The 25818-nt window shown below is 34.1% G+C and overlaps 2 protein-coding genes across 4 annotated transcripts; both read left to right on the forward strand.

Annotated features, from left to right (window-relative positions):
* The first annotated feature begins 417 nt into the window (after nucleotides 1–417).
* LOC105340946 (xylose isomerase) lies at nucleotides 418–5086 on the forward strand. The gene is made up of 15 exons (XM_011447221.4): nucleotides 418–670; nucleotides 1225–1301; nucleotides 1461–1533; nucleotides 1713–1854; nucleotides 2039–2176; nucleotides 2275–2384; nucleotides 2480–2575; nucleotides 2744–2827; nucleotides 2929–2984; nucleotides 3307–3377; nucleotides 3588–3693; nucleotides 3893–3995; nucleotides 4217–4296; nucleotides 4422–4496; nucleotides 4704–5086. Exons 1-15 carry the CDS (start codon nucleotides 577–579, stop codon nucleotides 4788–4790), a joined length of 1392 nt encoding a protein of 463 aa, XP_011445523.3. The 5' UTR covers nucleotides 418–576; the 3' UTR covers nucleotides 4791–5086.
* A 687-nt stretch (nucleotides 5087–5773) lies between these two features.
* On the forward strand, nucleotides 5774–25472 carry LOC105338330 (protein HID1). Of its 3 annotated transcripts, XM_034458898.2 has the most exons (22): nucleotides 5774–5916; nucleotides 6788–7001; nucleotides 7354–7463; nucleotides 8263–8307; nucleotides 8596–8649; nucleotides 8921–9089; nucleotides 9392–9449; nucleotides 9600–9822; nucleotides 9916–9972; nucleotides 10104–10244; nucleotides 10373–10463; nucleotides 17764–17915; nucleotides 18084–18162; nucleotides 18333–18394; nucleotides 18607–18709; nucleotides 18816–19043; nucleotides 20098–20121; nucleotides 21099–21271; nucleotides 22505–22615; nucleotides 24151–24242; nucleotides 24555–24713; nucleotides 25138–25472. In XM_034458898.2, the coding sequence occupies exons 1-22, from the start codon at nucleotides 5779–5781 to the stop codon at nucleotides 25199–25201; spliced, it is 2547 nt and encodes an 848-aa protein (XP_034314789.2). In that variant the 5' UTR covers nucleotides 5774–5778; the 3' UTR covers nucleotides 25202–25472. The 3 variants fall into 3 exon arrangements, with proteins under 3 accessions (XP_034314789.2, XP_034314791.2, XP_034314790.2); XM_034458900.2 differs by lacking the exon at nucleotides 22505–22615; XM_034458899.2 differs by lacking the exon at nucleotides 20098–20121.
* Nucleotides 25473–25818: the final 346 nt, after the last annotated feature.

Here is a 25818-nt window from a genome sequence, read left to right on the forward strand (position 1 = left end):
TTTAATGATTAATTTCCTGAATCGTTATAAAGATACGACAATTTCAACTTAAAATTATAATAACGGACAAAAGGGGACGGAACTGTATCATTTTCTCCGGAAAGGAGGGACTGAAACTTAATCAGTGATCTCATATTGAAACAACCCCTCCCCAACCCGCTACCGCTAGATCTGCTCCTAAAGACGTACTTTTCATGAAATCTTATAAAATATACAATGAACTACTCCATTTCATTTATTCTCTGTGCACTTTTGAAGTTAACAGACAACATATATATATATATACATGTATGTGTAACTGAGATCAACTCAGAGACAAGTATTCAGTTGAATGACTAAATTTTAAGTTATAAAGTCAACATGCCGATTTGAGCATGTAATCTCATTAGTAAGAGGTCAGGCTAGTTATCAGCCCCCTTCGACTCGAACTCATCATATACACCCGTCCCTATCTCGTAAAGTAAATTATAGCAGTTGTGTTTATCTCCAAATTGTAATCGGTACGATCGACCCAGATTTTGGCTGCAGAGTGAGCTGAAAGGTTTACCAGTTTTTCCAAAAACCCAAGACTTAAACATGTCTTCGTTCGCTCCCACATCCTCGGATGATCCTGCTGGAAACGATTCTAAATACCGTGCATTTGATGCACCAGGAGCAGAATTCTTCGAAGGTAGGGTTAATGGCTTTAATATTCTGTTGATAGATTTCTTCAAGAAATACGTTTTATCTTCTTCTGATGTTTAACACCTGCCATGATCTTTCAAAGACTTCATCTGAAACTTTCCTTTCTTCTACTCGGGGCATGGGTTTCGTCCATCTGCAGTTTTAAAATTTTCAAGTATGTTACATGCAACTTATTTATATATGATACTTGCCAGTCGGAAAGAGAATCGTATCAATCTTAATGTATATATAAATGCAAATTAATTTTTCGTTCAACTTCATTTTTGTGCAAACTGATAACAAAATAGCGCCCGAAAATTAAAAAAATGGTTGAAAACCATCACATTTTCATGGGTATATATATATTATTAACATATAATTAATGTAGATAAGATTCTTTAGATCCTTATTAATCAGCTGGTTTGACTAGAGAAAACATTTACACACGGACGTGGTTATCGAGTGGCCAGCAGTGGGCCACTTCTGAACAATTCAGCCATTTTAATATTCTTGTATACACAGTTAGACTTTTTGTTAATGCTTTTGTTTATATACTTGAAGGCATCGGTAAAATTCCACTGAAGAAGGATGCTGGAGCCGATGAAACAATGGTGTTCAAGACCTATGAACCAGAAAAAGTATGTATTAGTATACAATCATAATCACTGCAGATTTTGAAATGGCATGATTTGTGTGCACATGTATCAGAAACTTAAGAAAAAAAATCCACAAACAAAAATTGCTTGAGTGTCAATATTGATAGGTCTCATCACGCATAATGGGTTTTTTAATTCCAGGAAGTGATGGGACGACCAATGAAGGATTGGCTTCGTTTTTCTGTCTGCTTCTGGCACACGTTCCGTGGAACTGGTACTTTTATATTTATGAAGTTATTCTCTAAAATTCTTCCATATCATGCAATTTGAAACAAATAATATCTGCAAAAAATGATAAAGAGAAAATTATTATGTGAATTCAAACACGCTAACAATATAGCTTAAATCATGGATAATTTGGGTCTGATGACATATTCTACATCGAATGCGTAGGAGCGGATCCTTTTGGATTTCCTACATTGGTTCGCCCATGGGATGATGGCAGTAACTCCATGGCAAACGCCAAGAGGCGTCTAAGGGCGGGTTTTGAGTTCTTCACAAAGCTTGGAGTTCCATACTGGACATTCCACGATAGGTATATATATGATATATCAAGACAAGTGAACCTGATCTAAATTGAAATTTTAAAAAATTAAAATTGGTATGAAAAGATTTCTTCTTTAACAAATTCAGAATGTTAGAGTATGATTTTTTGACATAGTTCTAATATATGGAATTTATATCCTACGCCGAACAATGAACATTTGTATTTTATATAGAGACATAGCGCCAGAAGGAGCAACCTTAGCGGAGACCAACAAGAATTTGGACGAGATCGTCGACCTTGCATTAGAGTTACAAAACAAAACAGGGGTCAAGCTGTTGTGGGCTACATGTAACTTGTTTGCTCATCAAAGGTAGATAAAGGGAATGAAATGTTTCTGGAAGTAATTCATTTCTAAAGAATAATCAGCAATTTTATCGAATACTGATTCTGTATTATGCAATTTTTAAGATATATGAATGGGGCTGGAAGCAATCCAGACGCCCACATCTTTGCTATGGCGGCAGCGCAAGTCAAGAAAGGTTTAGAGGTCGCAAAGAAAATGGGTGCCCAAAACTTTGGTGTGTATGACGTAGTTTAAAAGTTTACGACACAACATATCTACAAACAACGTGTAATAATCATTGACACTGATTGTAATTTAATCTGTTTACAGTTTTCTGGGGCGGAAGAGAGGGCTACCATACAATCTTGAACACCAACGTTCTCACAGAACTTAATAACTTAGCCTCATTCTTTCGAATGGCTGCAGGTATGGGAAAACTTCAAAGAAGATGAAATAAAGCCGATAACATACATGTAGATAAATGTTTATGAAAATTTGTCCTCAAACCCAGTGATCCTTCTACATACATCAGTTAATCTCTTTTGCTTTATTTTCATACATACTTCTTTTTAAAAAATTTCGCCTGATTTTCAGAATACAAGAAAAAGATTGGGTTTACGGGAACATTGCTGATAGAACCTAAACCAAAGGAACCTTCCAAGCATCAATATGACTACGGTATATAGGACGTCGTTCAACTTGATAAATGTTAGGTCCTGTTTAGAAAGTATTATTAATTTTGATATTTAATTCGTTTCTTCTTTATCTGATTATTTCAGATGCCATGACTGTCATCGGATTCCTCAAACACTACGGACTAGACAAGGACTACAAGGTTTTAACATGTATTCCATAAAGATCTTTGATATATTAACGAAGCCCAACGGTCGTGCACATTTTGTAGTACTGTTCCATCTCCATACTGTTTTTCTAGATATGGTTTGAGTTAAAATAAAAAATCTAACCTATTGTTAAAGATATTATTCTGCCATGATATCAATAGCGTCATTAATTGATGTTAGTGATATAAATCTATGAATTGAAGGTGATTGTATCGTATGAATCAATTATTTGCCTCCCAGCCTCCTTAGGTTTGTATTACATGTTTGTAAGACTCTCTCTACAAGATTTAATGCTTTTTAATTTAATTTATACAGCTTAACATTGAACCAAACCACACCACTCTGGCCGGCCATGGATACGAACACGACATTGTAATGTCATCCGCGTAAGCTGATCATTTTCTCCTACCTTCAAACAAGAGATTTTTTAATCGTTTATTTCAAAGCATGTAAATTATCACTTAACATGAACAGAGAGATTTAATTTGTAGTTCAATGGAATAAGAATAATAGTTTACAATACTTTGAATCACAAAGTTTTAATGTAACGTTTAAATACTTTAATACTATTTCTGACGTGCTCTCTGTATTGACAGATTTGGAATGCTGGGGTCCATTGACTCTAACACGGGGTCACCGGACCTGGGTTGGGACACGGACCAGTTCCCCATGGATATTAAAAACACAACCATGGTTATGAAGGCAGGTTCCCTCTCCCCGAACTCCTTGTATTTTATATAATTACTAGTATACAAGAAGTCTCAAGAAGTTATAAAAATCATAATATGGTTATCACAAAATCTCAAGACTCTTCCATTTTCTTTTGTCAATATACACTAGATTACAAACATTCTTTAGTTTCTTTTTTTTAGAATAATATATTTGTCCATATTTTTCCCAGACTGTGTTAGAACAAGGTGGTCTTTCGCCCGGTGGACTTAACTTTGACTGCAAAGTCCGAAGAGAATCTACCGAGCTACGAGATATGTTTATCTCCCACATCGGTACATAAAGCAAAGAAATTTTAAAGATTTGCTAATTAGTTAACATGTATAATATACGAACTCCCAATATTATTTATTATATATGTCATCCGAATTGAAAATTCGAAGGTTTTCCAATTGTCTCGAGTGTTGCAAATTCTTCACTTGCAACACCGTGATTTCGATTCCATGTCAGTGAGAAGGGTTTCATATATTTGATTATTGTTTCCCTTTACATGCAGGTGCTATGGATTCTTTCGCAAGAGGGTTGTTGAATGCAGAAAGAATTCTAAAAGAGGGTGTTATTGCCAAACAAGTTAAGGTACATGTATAATTGCATGTAACATTCCCAGACGGTGAAAAAAAAATCATTTTGAAAATTCAGTTTAAGTATGAGATCGATATTTTGTTTCAAACTTTATATGCGTAATAATTTTAATTCTATAGGAAAGATACAGCTCATATGAATCCGGTATCGGCAAAAAGATAACAGATGGCCAAACATCATTTGAAGAACTGGAGGTTTATTTCTTCTTGAATAATCTTACTATTTATGACAACAGAATATCTATTAAGGAACTTGCTGAACCCCAATACGTTAAAATATTTTGCAAGATTAAGATCCTTGTACACGTACACATTTTAATTATCATTGGCCTTCTAGATCAACCAGACTCAGATTTTGAAAATATCCTTTTATACAAATTCTTTCAAAAAACTTTTTTTCAGAAATATATCCTTGACAACGGAAGCCCAACCAATGTGGCTTCAGGTCGCCAGGAGCATTACGAGTCTATGTTGAACCACTATGTCTAAATATAGACACCGGAGATGTTCGAACATGTCCCTGTGTGGTACGAAGTGTATACAACTACACCCTGCAACAGTGCTCTGAACCTGTATTAAAACTGAATTTGTTACATGAACTTACCACAACGAACTCTAACTTTTAAGATGAAACTCACCCGACCATAGATTTTTTTCTTTGTAAATGAATTGTGTACATATTAAACTTTTAACTATAGTTAGTGCGTAACTTTTAGTTGATCGTTGTATTTGTTAATAGATCTAGTTTTCTACATAAATTTTGAATAAAATCTATGATTTCTACATATCTTTATTCTGTATTGACCAAGGATTTTTTTTACGGACCAGTAAAATTATAAGTCCGTGGTTTAGAAGTTTGATTGTATGTAAAGGGTTTCCTCATCTCCGAGTTCTATTAAGAGTTGTTGAAATATCTTAACCGACCGATTCTGTAACGTTACGTCTCTTAGACAAAGTGTAAAGGAAATGTAAATCATTTCAGCTACTTTTGATACATATACCACATGTACTTTAAAAAAAAGGGGGGGGGGGGGCAAAAAGGAACCACAATGTACAGTATTACTTAAACCAGGGACGTACATACAGTTACTAACGTATCTACGTCCCTGCTTAAACACATAAATTGTTAGTGTATGTTATCAACATTTTAATTGACCTCTACATGTATGTATGTGTATCTTTTAATCTGAATACTGTATGTTGTCAACTTAATTGTGGATGTGACGATTTTAAGGAAACATTGAGTATAACCAAATACTTGCTAAATGAGTCGATTTGCTATAACAATTTTTTTTTAAAGTACAATAACATGTTAATATTTTAAAACATATTAAATTTAATATCTTCATTTTTTTAAACATGCAATGTGGTTAATTAGAGTGTTAAAATTGAATTTAACGTAAATTTTAACAAGTACCCCTCTAATCGTGCTGAAATATTTAATCGAGTTCCGTCCCTTAGAAGAACTCTCTAATGTATGAAGATATGTAGAAGAAAACAGAAGGCAGACAAACATATATTTTCATTTAGGAGGATATATTCCATAATAATGGGAAACACAGATACTAAACTGAATTTTAGGAAGGCAGTGATACAATTGACAACAAAGACACAGGTACAGTGCCATCTTTATCTTGTTTGAATCGAAATACTAAGTTTACGTTCATCAAAATTTGCCAACATGTCGCCAGTTGCACGGATCAATAAATTTCCAATAATTGGTATCTTATTTTGACACGAAGACATTCTGTATGATGATTTCGAATACTCTTGGTATTTGATAACTAGAACAATTTTGGAAAAGTAGATTTCGAATTCAAATAAATTTGGAAGGATTTTCTTTTCAGATTCACATTCTGACATTCAAAACATTGCAAAACTCTACAATACAAACAAACAACCATTGATGTTCATGTTTAAGATGCCATATGGGCATCTGTAATATTTATTGTATTTTATACAGAAATATTTACTCAACTTCCTGTTGATATAATCGGTCCTTTGACATGTTTAAATGATTTACAGTTATGTGTGTGGCAATCGAGATTTCCTTTTACATTAAATTTATGTGGAAGGAAATCTTGATCGCAACACATGATAAACTATAAACACAAAAGGAGACAAGCAATTTGTAAATTGTCACATATTTAGTTTATTATTCTCATTGTCAATTAAAGATTACCAGGTCAATATTTATTTTTATTGAAAAACTCTCATTTTGATATCAATAATTGGTATTTTTACCCAAACACTATCATGTTTCATATGACTGTATAACCTTTAGACTGTAACAGGATGGGAAAAATAATGACAGACCAGACCAGGATTGGAACCTGAGCCCCTGTATCTCTAGTCAGGTGCTCTACCAACTGAGCTATCTGGCGCTGGCATTAGAACCGGTCTGACCCGCAGAGAAAATTTGATTGTTTAAATTACATACCGTAGTTACTGCAAAAGGTCTATATTCCTTATACAAATTTTTCCAGCCCATTGAAGCAAATGATGAAGCTTTCTGGGAACAGTTTTGGTCAGAGAGTGTTACATGCGTACAAGATGTATTCACATTAATCCCTGCGGCAGAAATCCGGGCATTGAGGGAAGAATCTCCATCAAATTTAGCAACACTTTGCTACAAAGCTGTGGAGAAATTAGTTGCTGCAGCAGAGAGTGGATGCCCCTCACAAAGAGAACAACAGACAGGTACTAAAACCAAGTACCCGCAGTAAATGCATTATTGTTTTCCCTCAGACTAAAATATCGCACTTTCATTGGTTTATTCATGACACATAACTGCTGGATATATCTCTATATCCATCTGGTGAGAATTAATGTTCGGCAATCGGGCTGTCGCTTAAAAATTTGCCTACTCATTTTGACATTTCATAATATTTAATACAGAAACTGTGTTCCATAAATTAACTCGGTGAAAAAGAATTTTTAGAAACATGACTGTCTTAAATTACTATTAATTCCTCTTGAATTTGTATATACTGTACATGAAGTATTTAAATGATCATTTTTTATTGTTGAGAAAATTTTTACACTCTTTTAGTTTTGAATTGTGTACGTCTCCTGACTCGAATTCTGCCATACATATTTGAAGACCCAGATTGGAGAGGGTTCTTCTGGTCCACATTGCCAAACCAGTCTGAAGAGACTGAGGTAAGGATCAGTGAAGTTAAAAAAAAAATAAAAAGCTGGAGAAAAAAGATCTGAATAGCACAAGCAACACAGCTTAGAGTTTTTAAATATCTATGGCACCATACAGCTGTCATAATATAGTGGTGTTTTAAGATATTAACATTGCAGTTTAATATGTGAACATGAATATTTCTTTAAAACTATTCAAAAGTTCAAATGAATTACAAATATGTATTTGGTTATGTTCTTATTCAAACAGTTTCAATCCAATGTTGATTTAATATTTATTAATTCTCATTAAAAAAAATCAAATTTTCAAGAAAATCACCATTATTATTACAGGCAGTTAAAAGATCTGTGCATTCACTGTCAACTAACTTTTATTTACGACAACTTTATTTCTTAATTAACCAGATATAAACTGGTTCGCAACAATTAGTTTTCGCAATAAAGCCTGATCCATGCCCGTGTTTTTATTACACACATATACCAAGGACTGGTTCACAGAAACATTTGTGATGACAAGGGTTACGCAAACCTCGCTTAAATATTTGCGCACATGAATAAAAGTTGGTTTACAGTAATCGATACACCTGACAAATACAAATGCTAAATGGTGGTACAGGTATTCACACACTCTCAGGGAAAAATATGAACAAAAAAATCTAAAGACTTACTCAGTTTGTAATATATATACAAACATGTAGGCATGTGTGAAGTAAAAGAAACTTGTTTGACCTTCTTTAATATACTTATGATATTCTTCATTACATGTAAAATGTTATTGTGATTTTATTTTTTTTATATATATATTTTTTAGATTGAAAGCTCACCACTAGCCCAGTCATTACTAAATGCTTTATGTGTAAGTATAAATGTACATCTCATAAATATGTTTTGAAAATTGTTTTAACTGTGCAACCCGAAGACTTCTTGAACAATGTCTCTACATGTATATGAAGCAAAAAATATATATACCAGTATACTGTATCAACTTAATACCTGCTTTCAATTGAAATTGTTTTGCATGAATATATTTTGGACTTTGTTTTTGCATATTGCAGGTGATTTACAATTTGTAAAATTTTAAGTTATACCATAAGTTGATCATAAGGCATATACATTACTTAACACGTACCTTTCAATTTCACAGGATCTACTGTTTTGTCCAGACTTTACAGTTCAATCAAACAGAAAATCAGGCCCAGTAAGTATAGAAAGAAATATTTCCATTCAGTAGTATTTGATTATTGTATTGGCTTAAGGATTATTGGCATCTTATTATATGATTATTTTTAATATCCATGTCATTTAAATTCCTAGATTTCATCATGTACAAAGTCAGTTTGGAACAGAACTATTAAGGTTCATTACTGTATATCAGCTTACAAAAAGGAAGTTTATCTTTTGTATTGCCGGTAAACAGTACTTGATTTGCTTCTTGAGTACAATGTCAAGGATTGAAAATTTGTTTTTAGGACAACCCTGAGGACATGGGCTCCATTGACAGCTGTGAATACATCTGGGAGTCAGGGGTGGGCTTCGCTCACTCTCCCCCACACAACTTCCAGCATGACCAGCACAGAACAGAGATTATCAAGCTGTTTCTCACCTGTTTCTCAGAGACAATGTATCTACCACCAATAGGTAGGAAGTACTATCAAAGCTAGATAGTTTCTCTCGATCAGTACTTATATGTACTCAGAAAATAATAATCATATAGTCACTTGTGTCTTCTGTCCTTTATCTTTGGTACTATAAAAATTATGCTATGGTGTTTGTATCAACATCTAATCAGATATATCTAATGTTGGAAATTTTGCTCTAAATTTGCCCTTTTGTTTAAAAACTGTATCTGTTTTCCTAAAATCATGATATGCATTTATTGTCAACCCTTGGCAATGTGATTGTTTAAAAATAAATCATAAATATTTTGTTATTTTTCAAAGCTGATGCCCACACAGTTCCAAATCAATGGATTCAATATTTCACATCAACTGATAACAGGTATTGCATATATACTGAAATATTACTGCAAATGTGTTACACATAAATGTACCTATACTCAGCATTAATTGACTTATGGTCTTTGAAACTAATTACTTGTTACACATATCTATTGTAGAAATACAATTAGCTGTTTATTCTACTTTGCAGACATGCTCTACCACTGTTCACTTCCCTACTTAATATTGTCTGTGCCTACGACCCAGTTGGGTATGGTGTTCCGTACAATCATCTCATGTTCACTGACTCACGGGAACAGCTGGTAGAAGGAGCTCTTCAGGTTCTCTGTGTTACCATGGAGAATGAATCATCCAATCATAACGTCTCTGTGGATGGTACTTCTGGAGGAACTGCCATGGATGCCCAGAGTGATGTATGAAATATTCCTTTGTGAAAATAGGGTAGTTTAACATTCATGTTGGAACTTTTTGGGGATTTTGTATGTCTTAATCATTGTATTTTTCAGACTGGTGGACCAGACAACCTGTTTGTAAACTATTTATCCAGAATTCACAGGGAGGAGGTATATCTTTGTTTCCTTAATATAAAAGTACAATTTTTAACTGATCCGATGAGCAGTGAAGAGGTACTGTGATTTGAACCAATTTTTTTTTTACATTTTAAAATGTTGAAAATTTCTCATATTTGTTGTAGGATTTTGCATTTATTCTAAGGGGAATAACTCGTCTCCTAAACAATCCACTTACTCAGACTTACTTGCCAGGCTCCTGCAAAAAGATCCAGTTCCATCAAGAGTTACTGGTCTTGTTCTGGAAAATGTGTGATATTAATAAGGTACTGTTTACTTATAACAGCAACAGTTATGGAATGCAGAGAATTTCTTATATGTTAAATACATATTTATGAGACATTTGCGATAGTTATACAAAGATCATATTAAGCAATCCTATTTATCATTTCAGAAATTCATGTTTTACGTATTGAAGAGCAGCGATGTTTTGGATGTTCTTGTGCCCATTTTGTATTTCCTGAATGATGCCAGAGCAGACCAGTGTAAGAATTCTATGTATTCACATTTACAAATGTGATCTGTTGCTTATATTTACATGTAAACATCCATGGAAGACATGAGGTGAATTTTCATGGATGAAATATCTGTAGAGAGGCACTCCATATTGTTAAGCATGTTTCAGGAAATGAAAAATAGAACTTGCTAGTAATATTTTTACACACATTGAAATGAATGTGTTTTTTTCGAAAGTGTTTGAATTTAACATGGTTACATGTATATCTCACAATGTGTTGTATTTGCTTCGCTTATAAATGTACAACAAAATGGAGGAAACATTTTAATCTATTTGTAACCGAGCAGTAAGGAATTCCAAAAGACAGCCGTTTTGTTTAACAGATTTATTAAACGTTTTAAAGCATTGACCTATAACAAAGAAAAACACATTAGACAAAATACAATTTTACATGTACATTCAATATGTTTTAGTTTCGATATTTCGTTGATAAAAATGCAACCGTTACTTCAGTATTCATTTATATGGTAAAACATGTTTTGTAGCAATTTAATATTAGAACTTACAAACAAGTTTCAAAAATTACAATGGCAAGATTAACTGCAAAAATACGATAAAGTATAAACCTTGCAATTAAAATAATATGCCCTAATCACTATTATGGTAGTAAAGAAATATATAACTAAATATAATATTAACATACCACAAGATGCAGCTGATATACACTGGATTGTCCGACGTCGTTAAAATGAAATACTGCCCAATTGGACTTAGGTTGAACGGTTACTTATACTATAGAGAATCAAATTTATTGGATAATAATATGAACCAATGAAATTAAAGAACCATACGCGCGCAATAAAACTTTAGATGAATAATATTTAAGAATATACTGCACAAAACGAAAATAGAAAATCCAAAAACGAATAAATACATATGAAATAGATAATAATAAATCTGTTCTACCACATACCCCCCAGCAAAATGTTAATTCGTCCTCGAATTAATATAATAAATACATATAAAATATATAGATATACCATTTCAAATAATTTTGCATCACAAATATTCGCAGTCGAATATATATTCACGTTTCACATATTGACCGGTTTTAATTCCAAACGATTCACAGTTTTCACAGAATCACTATTCACTGGCTTTACACTGTACACGGATTTATACGGTTTGTCGACGATAACATGAATCTCAGCTTTCCATTTGTCCTGAATTTTGTCTCTACCTTTTAATCCTCTGTTTCGAATAAAGACTTTGTCACCAATCTGTAGTTCTTTTTCCGATCTTCCTGCATCATGTCTTTGCTTCCTTGCTATTTCGTTTCTGTTGAGTTCTTCTCTGGCTCTGTTGTAAGCAAACGAAAGCTTTTCCGAATGTAGATCCACCCATCTGTCGATGTTGATTTCATCTGACGGTTTGGTACTTAAGCCTAGGAGAAAATCTATCGGAAGGTTTGGTTGTCGTCCATACATCAGGTAGTAGGGGGAATAACCAGTCGATGCGTTTGGTGTAACATTATAAGAAAACACTAACTCTTTAATGTACTCAGGCCACTTACGTTTCCTGGCTGGTGGTAAAGATCGAAGCAAGTCGTGTAACGTTCTGTTGAAGCGCTCGCATTGCCCGTTGCCCTGAGGATGATACGCTGTAGTTCTGGACTTCTTGATGTTGTAAAGGGAACAAAGGTGTTGGATTATTTCAGCTTCAAAGCACTTTCCTTGATCGGAGTGGATACGTTTACATACACCAAATGTACAAAAGAGTTGCCTTACTAGCACTTTCGCTACAGTTTGTGCGGTTTGGTCTCTGGTAGGAACTGCAATAGTCCATTTGCTAAACACATCCGTCAACACAAGTACATTTTCGAATCCTTGGGATTTCTCAAGAACCGTAAAGTCTATTGCGATGCATTCCATAGGTTCTGCTGCACTTAAATGTCCCATACTAGTGTGAACAGTTGGTGGCGGTGTTTTTGAAATTGCACATCTCTCACATTTTTGACAATAGGTCTTAATATCCTTGTACATGTTAGGCCAGTAACATCTTTGTCGGATTATGTTGAACGTTCTCTCGATTCCCTGATGTCCATTATCATCATGTAGACTTTGTAGAACTATTTCTTTGAGACAATCTGATCCAGGTCACCAAACTTTGGGTCACTAATTCGTCTATGAATAACACCATCACGTAACTCCAAATGTTTAAGTTGTCGTAAAAGAATCTGCACTTTCTTACTCTGCTTTCGAATAAAACTAGGTTTAGGAACAGTTTTAGATACAACGAATTCCTTACATTTTCCAATAACCGAATCTTTGGTTTGTAAATCCTGGAGATCATCATTTGAATAACTAGGAAATGTGTCACAATAAGAAACATCTGTTGACTCGATATATATGACAGAGGACTGAGCGGCCTTGATATCCAGTGGAATGTTGGTTCCATCGATACACTGATTTAGAACATCACTGTCAGTTGCAAGTCTGGATAAAACATCAGCGTTGGTATTCTGTTTACCAGGACGATATTTAATTTCAAAATCAAAGTCCGCTAACTGCGATGCCCACTTCTGTTCGTACGCTCCCAGTTTTGCTGATGACAAATACTTCAACGGGTTGTTGTCTGTGAACACGACAAACTTATTTCCAAGAAGGTAGTCACGGAATTTTTCAGTCACACTCCACTTAAGAGCAAGAAGTTCCAGTTTCATACTGCTCATGGTCTTTGACGACTTTTCATTCGGTCTCAACGATCGGCTAGCGTAAGCGATGACGACAGTTCGTCCATTTTGCACTTGGGATAATACAGCTCCAAGGCCTTGAGAACTAGCGTCCGTTTCTAATATAAAAGGAGACGTAAAATCAGCGTATCCTAATAACGGTGCTGATGACAATAAAGATTTCAGCTTCTGAAATGAATCTTGACATTCTGATGTCCACTTATCACCAAAAGTTGTCTTTGGATGCTTAGCATTCTTCTTGGCAATTTCTAGTAGAGGTTCCGCAATTTGTGAAAAATGTCTAATAAATCGACGGTAGTATCCCGCAAAACCAAGGAATGACTTCACTTCTTTCACATTTTCTGGTATCTTCCAATTAACAATACACTTAATTTTGTCCTCATCAGTACTTATTCCGTTTTCACTAACGACATGACCAAGATATTTAACAGACGGCTTAAAAAATCGGCACTTTTTCATCTTCAATTTCAGCCCATGTTGACGAAGAATGGAAAACACTTTGTCCAGACGCTGAACGTTTTCACTTAATGTTTTGGAAAAAACGATGATATCGTCAAGGAAAACAAGTAAAGTGTTGAAAACTTCTTCACGGAAGCAATGTTGCATTAAACGTTGAAATGTGGCTGGAGCGTTTGTAAGACCGAATGGCATGCGGGTATATTCATAAAGTCCGAAGGGTGTAGTGAAAGCAGTTTTCTGTATATCCTCTTCTGAAATTTCAATCTGATTGTAACCGGAAGTGAGATCTAAAGTAGAAAATATGGAAGATCCATGCAACACGTCGAATGTTTCTTCAACTCTCGGCAGGGGAAACTTGTCTTTGATAGTTTTCTCGTTGAGTTTACGGTAGTCAACACATAGCCGCAAAGAGTTGTCTTTCTTTCGAACAAGCACGATCGGAGATGCGAAGGGACTTGTACTCTCGCGAATTACGCCGTTGTCAAGCAGCTTCCGAATATGTTGTTTTACCTCTTCAAACTGAGATGGAGGGATTCGACGATATTGTTGAGAAACTGCTGCATTATCAGTAAGACGAATACGATGTTGAACGGTATCTGTGCATCCAATATCGTCGTCGTTTTTAGAAAAGACATCACTGTATTTCCGGAAAAGAGAGGTTATCAATGCTTTATCTTTTTCACTACAATCAAGCTGGTAAATATCCTCTGGTAACGTAAAATCATCATCACTGGAAGAAATCTCGTACACTTCACATTTCTGAACAAATACTTCTTCGACACTGCCGACACGATTAAATCCAATGCTTGAATTTTTATTCTCCACATCACATTTCGACACAGTTCCAATCATCGTGCGCGGTTTTAGGTATATATCTTCATCACCGATATTTGCAACTCTGGCCCACAATTTTCCTTTGCTAACGGTAACGCAGGTAGGTACAGTCCGGAAATTACGGTGTAGGTGCCCGCCGTTGGTCAAGGGATCAATAATCACGTCACCATCAATATGCGGTCCGGTACACTCAACAACAATAGCGGTATTGGCTGGAATGCGTACAGAGAAAGTCCCTTTCACTCGAGCGAATCCATGAATAAATCTATTATCGAACACACTGTTCTCTGCAAACACTTCATTTAAATCTCCATCGACAGGAATCTCACATGTAGATAACATATCTCGACATTCGCTTATTATATTCATGCCAATTACACCGGGTACAGCTTCTTTACGTTTCCGGGTAGAATCATCAGTCGAGTCTTTCACTATCAATAAACCACGCTGTTTGAGAATATTTCCAAGATAATGAACATCAACTTCAATATAACCGATATAGGGAATTTCTAATCCATTGGCTGCTTTAAGTTGAATAAAACTGTTCTGAATCAGCGATGTACCAAGAGGCTCAATGAATTTGCGGTAGAAACTTTCCGTTACCGTGGAAACCATAGAACCTGTATCAACTAAGCACGGAAGATTTATTCCAGAAACACTTATGTTTATCACCGGACACTTTCCAATAACCCGGTTAAGGAATTTCGAGTCCTGTTTATAATCATCTATTACCGGACTCACTTTAATAGATGTGATTTGTTTTCCGACGATCCGGTTGTTGTTTCACGGGGTTTAGTAGAACGGCAATTTCTCTGAATATGGCCAACTCTACCGCACTGATAACACAAAGGTGGGGAACGAGAATAGTTGCGATTTTCCCTCGTTTGCTGGCTGGTCCCGCAGTCTCTGATCAAGCCGGTTAGAGAGTCAATTTGCTTTTGTTGCGCTTCAATGATTTTCAATAACTGGTCAGTTGTAGGTGAGTCGGTCGTCTGGGTATTTAAATTCTGTTGATCGTTGGTCGTGTTCGGTTTAGTTGAAGTGGCGATTGTATTGTCTGCGGTTTCCTCTTCTTCGCTGAATACGATGATTTCATCTCGAAAGGTGTGAAATTCTGTAGGTTTTATCCTGAGTAGTTTCTTTGCTTCTTTTCTTAAAGACGAATCACTTAAGCCATTTTTCACACAAAGTAAGGTGTTTGTTTGGAAAAACACTACTGTCCTTTCTGACTACATTTTGGTATAACTCCAGTAATGCGTACGAATAATGTCTAATTGTTTCTGAATCCTGTTGATTTCTTTCAAAGAATTTCTGTTGTAACGAGGTAACTGATTCCGGGTTGCCAAATGCCGAACGGAGACAGTCCAATATGGTGTACGGATCCTGCCGAATATCTGGGCGGAATTTAACTTCTTCTTTAGCTTGGCCTTCTAAGTGTGAATAGATAAGGTCCACTTTCTGCAAATCTGTATATTTTCGTGCTGAGAATACAATTTCAATTTCATCTATCCAATCATCTATAGAAACATCGGATTTTGACATAGGGCGGCCACAAAAAGTCTTTAATTTTCTTGTTTCAGGTATAAAGGTTTGTTTTTCAATTACTTGTTTGGATTGTGATCTGTGTTTTGCTTCTAATAGTTCGATTTCTAATTCATGAACACGATGTTGCAATTCCGCTTTCTTCATGGTGACAAAATAATGGTAATAACAGTACTCACGAACACAATTCACTCCGCGGAAAGTATAAGGACTTTAACACAGGAAATCATTCAGCGTGATATTTACTCACTGTCACAATAGAAAGTTTTTTCTGATAAATTCACTATTACAGATACTTAGCTGCATATTTGGAAAATAAATTCCTACGGTGGTCAATGCTTGAAGATGGTTTCTCGCAGCGCCATGTGTAACCGAGCAGTAAGGAATTCCAAAAGACAGCCGTTTTGTTTAACAGATTTATTAAATGTTTTAAAGCATTGACCTATAACAAAGAAAAACACATTAGACAAAATACAATTTTGCATGTACATTCAATATGTTTTAGTTTCGATATTTCGTTGATAAAAATGCAACCGTTACTTCAGTATTCATTTATATGGTAAAACATGTTTTGTAGCAATTTAATATTAGAACTTACAAACAAGTTTCAAAAATTACAATGGCAAGATTAACTGCAAAAATACGATAAAGTATAAACCTTGCAATTAAAATAATATGCCCTAATCACTATTATGGTAGTAAAGAAATATATAACTAAATATAATATTAACATACCACAAGATGCAGCTGATATACACTGGATTGTCCGACGTCGTTAAAATGAAATACTGCCCAATTGGACTTAGGTTGAACGGTTACTTATACTATAGAGAATCAAATTTATTGGATAATAATATGAACCAATGAAATTAAAGAACCATACGCGCGCAATAAAACTTTAGATGAATAATATTTAAGAATATACTGCACAAAACGAAAATAAAAAATCCAAAAACGAATAAATACATATGAAATAGATAATAATAAATCTGTTCTACCACATATTAACAGCAAATGATAAAAAAAGGTTGGAATTTCAACAATTTTTTAGTAGGTTTTGAGCAAAATGATATTGGTAAGATAAGCAAGCCTAATACATGTACAGGAAATATATACTTTTGCTTTGAAATTTCACAAGCATTCATAATATCTTTTGGTCACAAGCAAATTAATCTCTCTAGTGATATAAAGAATTTAAGTAAGGATTCAAATATAATTCCAGCTTTTGCCTTAATGTGTAGACAAAAAAATACTGTTTTTACTTGCATTCAATAAGAATTAGCACCAAAAATTGCAGTAGATAATGTTTAGTCTTTAATAAATACACACATTGTACTTTAACATATTTAATCCAATAAATAAGATCACAGCTTTTGAATAGTAAAGCTTAACCTGTAGGCCTGCATTGCAAGTAATAATTTCATGTAAATTCAAACACTTTAGTTTTTCAAGAATGAGACTTCATACTTTTATAAATTAAATATTCACCATAGTAAGTACATATATTAGGTATTTAAGCATACTCAGAAGAGTTCAAATTTTTTTGATTGACCTTTATCAGTTAATGGGAGAAAAAAAAAATATCTGAGAGAGTGACAATGTTGCAGCTAACATAAACAATGTAAAATCATTATCCTTTAATGATATATAACAAAGTTTCATATAAATCTAGGTATTCATGTACTTTTATCTAAGTTAAGTTTTATCCCGTGGCTGTACACATTCTTGCATTCTATTTTAGCTCGCGTGGGTCTGATGCACATTGGGGTATTCATCCTACTTCTTCTGAGTGGGGAGAGGAACTTTGGAGTCCGGTTAAACAAGCCCTACTCAGTGCGTGTTCCCATGGACATTCCTGTGTTTACCGGAACACACGCAGATTTCCTCATCATTGTGAGTCATCATTTTACATCCTCTAAGATACAATACAATTAACAGCAGCAGAACCTTAGCCTAAATAAAGATGTAATTGCTTTCTTAGTTATATTGTATGAAATTAACTTTTGTGTATTTTGTTTATAACTCTGCAAAATGGTTCATGTTATAACTCTTTTTCTGTAGGTTTTTCACAAAATCATTACCACTGGACATCAGAGACTACAGCCCCTGTTTGACTGTCTTCTGACCATCATTGTCAATGGTATCTATACCAAGAATTGTCATTACTCATATGCTGCAAAACATATTCATATATGAGATACCTGTTATGTGAAATGGTGTTCTTCCTGTCATGTATATTTTTTAAAAAGCAGTGCAATCTTCTTTGAGTATTTTGAGTCAGTTTGATATGGATGATTTTTCTCATTCCAGTATCCCCATATCTGAAGACTTTGTCAATGGTTGCCAGCACCAAATTACTGCACCTACTGGAGGTCAGATTTTATTCTTTATATGCTAATATAGAATTGTCTAGCATAATGCCTTATAAATTTATGTTCATTGTCTGACTTATATGTAAAATGCTCAGCTATTTTGATGTTCAGGTATTGAGGGAATCTTTTATATCATGTACATTCAGTCATGGTATGTAAGGATGGAGTATTTATTTCTTGGACAGGCTGGCATTGTTCCATTATTTTTTTAGGCTTTCAGCACACCTTGGTTCCTGTATGCCAGCCCCACCAATCATCATCTAGTCTTCTTCCTTCTAGAAGTCTTCAACAACATCATTCAGTACCAGTTTGACGGTAGTTATCATAATATTATATCTCTATTTCTGAAAGGTTAAAATCGTAATCACTCTAGTTTTCCATATGTGCTTTTTACTGCTATGTTACACATTTTATATTACAGGAAATTGTAATCTCGTCTACACAATCATTCGCAAAAGAAATGTATTCCATCAGCTGGCAAACTTACCTACTGAGCATGCTACAATCGCAAAGGCCCTCAGTAAGAGGGGTAAGAAGTTTGTACAGCTGACCCCTGAGAGTGGGAAAGACCTCCCCACCATGGAGGGAGCCATGCCTGCTATGGAGGCAGAGCCAGGAACCCTCAAGACGACCCTGGCTGCCACACCCAGTAAGTCAGATATCTAAGGGTGTTTGGGGTTTTTTTGGTCTCTCTTTAACACTGGAGATTGAATTTTATTTTTAGTTTCACATTTATGTTTTTTAAAAGTGCGTAAATAAAATATTAGGATTAAAGTCATTCAATTTGCTTATGTAGTCTACACATGTGTTCTGCTTATTATGCAGTAGCCAATTTCATAAATATTTAAGACTAACAAGCTAAAAACCAACTTTTATTCATGGCATTCATAATAAATAACTTTATGAAGCAATTTCCAGTGGTTAAAACAACAAAAATTAAAATTGATTTATTTGTAAGCCATCATTAATTTTTTTTTAAATACTAATAAAAGTTGGTGTAATAAATATATAAATGTTGATTGCTTTATGTAAAATGATTTAAAATTGATTAAAACTTATACCATTGAATACACACTCTATAAGCACTGTTGCCTGCATGCGTCGTATTTATTATGAATTAAATTTTTTATATGGAGTTGAGAACGGACTTTGGAAACACAGTTTCATCATATATACATACATTGATTATAAAACATAAACATGTAATACAATTTTTGACTTCAGTTCATTACTTAAATCTAGGTCATAAGCATTAAATTATTTGTTCTAGTTACATGTAATTATGTAGTTTTTTCACACTCTAATAACTCATGCATCTTGAATATTTGAATTAAATGAACTAAAAGCATTCTAAAATACTACAGTACATTTTTTGTTGCTTTTCATTTCTTTTTGCATGTTCTGTAAACAGGGTTTTATTTGCCTTGTTATTTTCTAGCTTGCATATCCACACTTCTAAAAGCTTATCCTTTTTAAAGATAAGGTGTGAATAAGGCAAGATGAAATTGTAACAAAAATTTCCCTATACAGTATTCATGTGTACCAGTATAATATAATCTGGGAATTTTTTCTTTGAATTGATTGATGCATATATTTATTATACCACAGTACTTTTTATCATCTAAAAATATTTACATTTTAATGTTTATGCAATTTGTTGAAATAGTTTGTTAAAATGAATAGTTAATAATTTCTTTTTAAAGTAAAATTAAAGCCAGACATGAGAAGTAAGTTTGTTTGTAGACCTGATTTTTCTCTCTCTTCTTACCAGCATTTCTGTGTAATATTATAAAGCAAGACTGATTAATACACCCCTTTACTTAACATATTCTCATGCAGTTTACCACATTTTGCTTCATAAACAGATCCTATTCACTGTAATCACCTCATGTGGGTCATCTCTTAGGAGTGTAGTAAAAAATTTTAAAGAACCTTTGTAAAATTTATTATTTGTCTTCTCAGTGCATCACAGTTTATCACCTTTTCTTTGCAAAGAGCTTCATTTTTTGAATATTTAGGCCAAAACATATTTATAATGCTGCATCTCTGTTTGGTTATGTATGGGCCACATAATATTTATCATGCTGTGTTTTATAACCTATAACCAGCAAAGTTTTGATTTCTATATTCACAATCATTTGACATTTGATTGCTGGACTCTTCTATGATTTGGCAAAGAGCATGTGTTTTTGGATTTATATCTAAATCTTTGAACTAAACGGCATTCTCATTATTAATTTTTTTTTTCAATACAATGTCATATTGCAACTAATTATAAAATTTGATTTCACATGCATCAAAGTTTTTTTCATTGCTTTTTAATCAAAAGCACTTTAGTTTGTTTTGCATAGCTTTTTTCTAGAGTGTAGATTTAAGAGCTTTATTGTTTGTGTGAATGAACTTTCATACTTATCAAAAAGATATAAAAGAAATTGCAGATTTTCTGTATAGATTTATAAAAAGTGTAATGAACTGAAAGTCCAAAAACAACATACATGAAATTTTATCCTTGATTTCAGACAGTGAAAATGAAATTCAGAGTCTTATTACTGTGAAACCATTTTTAAGGGGGGCAACTTTTTTAGATTGAAAACTTTTTAGTTTTTACATGTTAATGAGGATGTAATTTGTTAAGAATGTAAGTTTGTTGGACCACCACAAATTCTAATAATCCCACTGTATCCTTGCATTGTTTGTTTTTAAGGACTGGACAGGATGACTGAGAAAGCTGCCCCTGATGAAGGCCACTCAGAGCTGACTCTGAAAGAGTTGGCCACTTCTACTGGTAACATTAATATCCAGCCTCCATCTGAAATCCAAGATCCAGACTCTCCGGAGCATAACAAACCTAAGGCAAAGGCATCCAGATCTGTGCCTGTGAGTCAGAAGTGGAAAATCACATTTATTATAGAGTTACTGTGAAATCGTTTAATTTCGTGGGGGCCAATTTTCGTGGATTGTGGGTTTTTTGCTTATTAATGGGGATGTAATTTTGTGGATGCGACGGATTTCAGTTTTAGTAGGTAAACTAAATGTTTTATATTTAGTTTTGTTGAGGATGTAAATTCGTGGGCGAGGGCTACACACAAATACCACAAAAATTGAGCCACCACAAATTCTAATGATTCCACAGTATTTGTTTTCTTATTAGTATACAATGCAGATTTATTGCTTGTTGTAGCTTTATTGCTTACTCAATGTTGAGCAAATGGCTTAATTGGCATGTTTGTGGTTCTGAGATTTATTTTGATTTACAGATACAATACTCTTATTCATATTATTCTCAGTGTATAGAATAGCATTGTTAATGATTTTGAAATTTTACAAAACAAGACATTGACTGCATGTATGCTTCCCATGGGTATATTTTAATTATGCCCCCCTTTGAAGAAGGGAGGGCATATTGCTTTGCTGCTGTCTGTCGGTCTGTCAGTCGGTCCACCTACAGTTTTCGTTCATTTTCTTCGCAGAAGATAAACATTTTGAAATGAAATTTGGTTTATCATGATAATATCTAGGTCAAGTTTGATATTGGGTACGATCAAGCCATTTTCAACAGAGTTATGGCCCTTGGACGTAGAAAAATTCCAGTTATATGCAGTTTCCGCTCATTTTCTTTGCAGAGGATAAACATATTGAAATGAAATATGGTATACAGGTTTATCATGATAATATCTAGGTCAAGTTTGATATTGGGTACAATCAAACCATTTTCGACAGAGTTATGGCCCTTGGACGTAGAAAAATTCCAGTTATTTGCAGTTTCCGCTCATTTTCTTCGCAGAGGATTGACATATTAAAATGGAATTTGGTATACAGGTTTATCATGATAATATCTAGGTCAAGTTTGATATTGGGTATGATCGAGCAATTTTCGACAGAGTTATGGCTCTTGGACGTAGAAAAATTCTAGTTATTATTCAGTTTCCACTCACTCATTTTCGCAGAGTTATGCCCCTTGGACTTAGAAAAAATTCCAAATATTTGCTGTTTACGTTCATTTTCTTTGTGAATCTTTCCAAGGGAGGGGGGCATAAGTGTTTCACAAACATATCTTGTTTACTATGTTTCATTATATGCTAACAACCAAAACCATTGACCTTTATCCAGAATTCTCCACCAGGGAGTCCCACAGGTTCTGAGACGACTGCGAAACCACCGCTTGCCCGCACCTCATCCACCTCAAGCTCAGGTGGGTCCTGGGTGGCCACTCCAGAGTGGGTGAGTGTATGCTTTGTCAGAACCACAGCTTTTATACAGTAATTCAAAATTATAATGTATGTGCATGTACCTCATTTAGACTAGTTTTGTAGTACAGCATGTATGACTGTATGACAATTGGCATATGTGGTGTCCAAAAATGATGTCTTCATCCTAACCATCAGTTTACCAGTATGTTGGATGACAGTGTTTGATATGAATAATTTTTGATTTTCAGTATCATATTTGAGAACCAGTTTGTTCTTTGATTTTCATTTGATAATCTTTTGTTATGTCAAAAATACATGCAAAAGCCAACAAATGGTCTGTTTAAATTTTAGAACCAGATCACCACAGAACTGTATTGTCAGATATGTGGACTAAAATTTTGTTCCGCTCATATTACTTAGATTATTTAATTAATTTATGTACATTGGAAACTTCTTTTCAATACTATTTTTGTGCTGCTGAAAACCAGGCCCAAAGTTTGTTAGTGTGACGAGCTGTATAAAAGAGAACATTTTGACAAATGTAACAGGTTATTTTTTTGGTATTAATTGAGCAGTAAGGCCATTCAATTTAAGGAGAAATAGGCATTTTTGTATGCATATTTATAAACGATTCATGTCAGTGTAGATTTGAATATGTGCAAGAGAAGTTTAATATTTTATTCCTCCATAACTTTTCTTACAAAAGAATTTCACATCTATTCAGAGCAAAATTACCAGTACCCCTTTGGGTGGAGGGGGGGTTGAATGGGCCTTTGACTCAAAACATTTCTTATGCCTTCAAACTGGAGAGTTAACAGTCTCTACTGGAATGTAAAAAATAAATAATGTTCAATACTTATAAATGAGTTTGAGTTAAATTATATAATTTGAAGAAAGTTTATGACTTATGTAGCTTGATGGAAAAACACAAATATCTCTTTTAAACATTGAATACGGCATATATTGCTACCACAGGTTATATAGTGAATTTTCCTTACCATAGAATAAAACATTTTTAAATTTTGATTTTGAATATTGCATAGAATTCTGTGTAGATAAGCAGTTGATCTTTGCTACATGCACAATTTTTACTGGTACATGTAGATTGTTTGGTATACAGTAAGAACACATATCTTAATCAGTATCCCCTTTCCACATTAATTAGTGTGCCTTTAGAATGTTTTTGCTTCAAAGTAAAATGATAATGGAGGAAGAGAAAATTGATTATTTGGGAGAGGTATAGTCATTTCTTTTACATGTTTGATTTGTTTCATTTGATAATTAATTAGCAGCTTTATGGTTTTGCTGTTTTTTATATCATGCCCTCTGCATTATATTGTTCTAGTTTGGTTTAGCATTCCATGTTCAGAAACGTGTACTTATTATTTTAGCTCAAAGTTGTCTTTTTTATCTCTTGTGCATGTATACAAAGTCTGATAATTTTCTGATATGTATTTTCATTGCATAAATGTTCAGGTACAGGTAAATGTAACTGTCTTCATCATGTAGCATCACAGATCCATGGTATAGAGCTTTTTAAACAATCAGAAGTAATTAATTCTGTAGGTCCAGTCCTGGAAACAGAAGCTGCCCCTTCAGACCATTATGAGAATGCTCCAGGTCCTAGTGCCCCAAGTAGAAAAGATCTGTATCGACAAGTAAGTCACAGAGTTTGTGAATGAAAAGAGTTTTATTCATGTTATACTATTATTGTATTGTATTGCTTTATTTTCATTCTACACTTTCCAAATGAAATTATTATGCTTTGTCAGTTGCTTTAAAATTCATGAGTTCAGTATGAAAATATAATTTTTTTATGCTTGACCGACTTAAATCTGCTTGTGCAGAGTTACCTACCTGACCTATTGGGGTTAACAACCTAATATTTTTCTTGGTATCTCACACCCTTTAGCTCTGTACCACAATTCAGCCCACAATTTTCTACAATTCTTTTCCTGGTTGTTTTGTAGGGGACTGACAGATGAGAGTGAGATACTAAAGTTCCTGCAGCATGGAACATTAGTGGGACTACTCCCTGTGCCCCACCCCATCCTGATCAGGAAATACCAGGCTAACAGTGGCACCACCATGTGGTTCAGAACCTACCTGTGGGGAGTCATATATCTCAGGTAAGTGTCCAGATATTGGTGCTTCAGTCCAACTCATATTTGTCTTCTTCTTTTTTTTATCACTAATACTTAAACTTATAAGTATTGAAAAAAATACTTATATTTCATTACTAAGTATTGGCAAGTAACAGTTAGGAACAGTAAGGGTACAAGTAATTGAGTTCTTGTTTTTCTGGCAAAAAGCATCTGAAGGCAGGGAATGAATTAGATGGAGTATGAAACAATTTCAACAGACTTTATGGTCTAATGCATGTAGTTCATCTGAATTATGTTGGCATTGTGATTTTTTATAACTAGTCTATATTGAAACAAATTGCCATATTCCATTACAGTTTATTTGCACAGTATCCCATTACAGGTGGGAGTACATTATTGATAACTTTGTTCAAGTATAGTAATAACTTGCTACTCAATGTCTTTGTAGAAATGTTGATCCTCCAATATGGTACGACACAAATGTCAAACTGTTTGAGATTCAGAGAATATAAAAAGGTTAGTGATGTTGACTTCTGATCAAACTGTGAAGAAAAAAAAATACAGAGCCCAAAGGGAATCACTAAAGATGGCTGTCACAAAAGATAAATAAAATCAACACATTAACAGATCTGTAAAGATCTTGGAGATCTGAAAACTTTATCTATATGACACTATTATATAAATGTAGTGTGTAATGTATTGTACCAGCTTTTGATTCCATCTTAGTATTTGTTTCATTATGGCCAGCCAGCAGCTTGAATTTGCTCTAGTTCTCCAAATACAAGAAACGACTAAGTGCGGTTTTATGCAATTTTTGCCCCCCAAAATCAAAGTTTTAGAAAGAGCTTTAAAATAAGGTGAAAGATAGTTAAAATCATATTGGAAATAAAGGTGTAAAAGATTATCACCACAGTGACGTCATAATGTAGAAATGACGTCATGAATATTGCATTATTTTGATAAATTGATGTTTTGTAGCAAAATATGGGTGTTTTCCGATGGTGTTTCGACTGGGAAACATCGAGCGCAGGCTTGCTCAAGTACCATTTTTTAGTATAATATGTATAACTATCTGAAGAAAAACATATGTTAAAATCGCACTTGAGCAGACCTGCGCTCTATATTTCCG

This window comes from Magallana gigas, chromosome 7, assembly GCF_963853765.1.
Source record: "Magallana gigas chromosome 7, xbMagGiga1.1, whole genome shotgun sequence".
NCBI classification, from domain to species: Eukaryota; Metazoa; Mollusca; class Bivalvia; order Ostreida; family Ostreidae; genus Magallana; species Magallana gigas.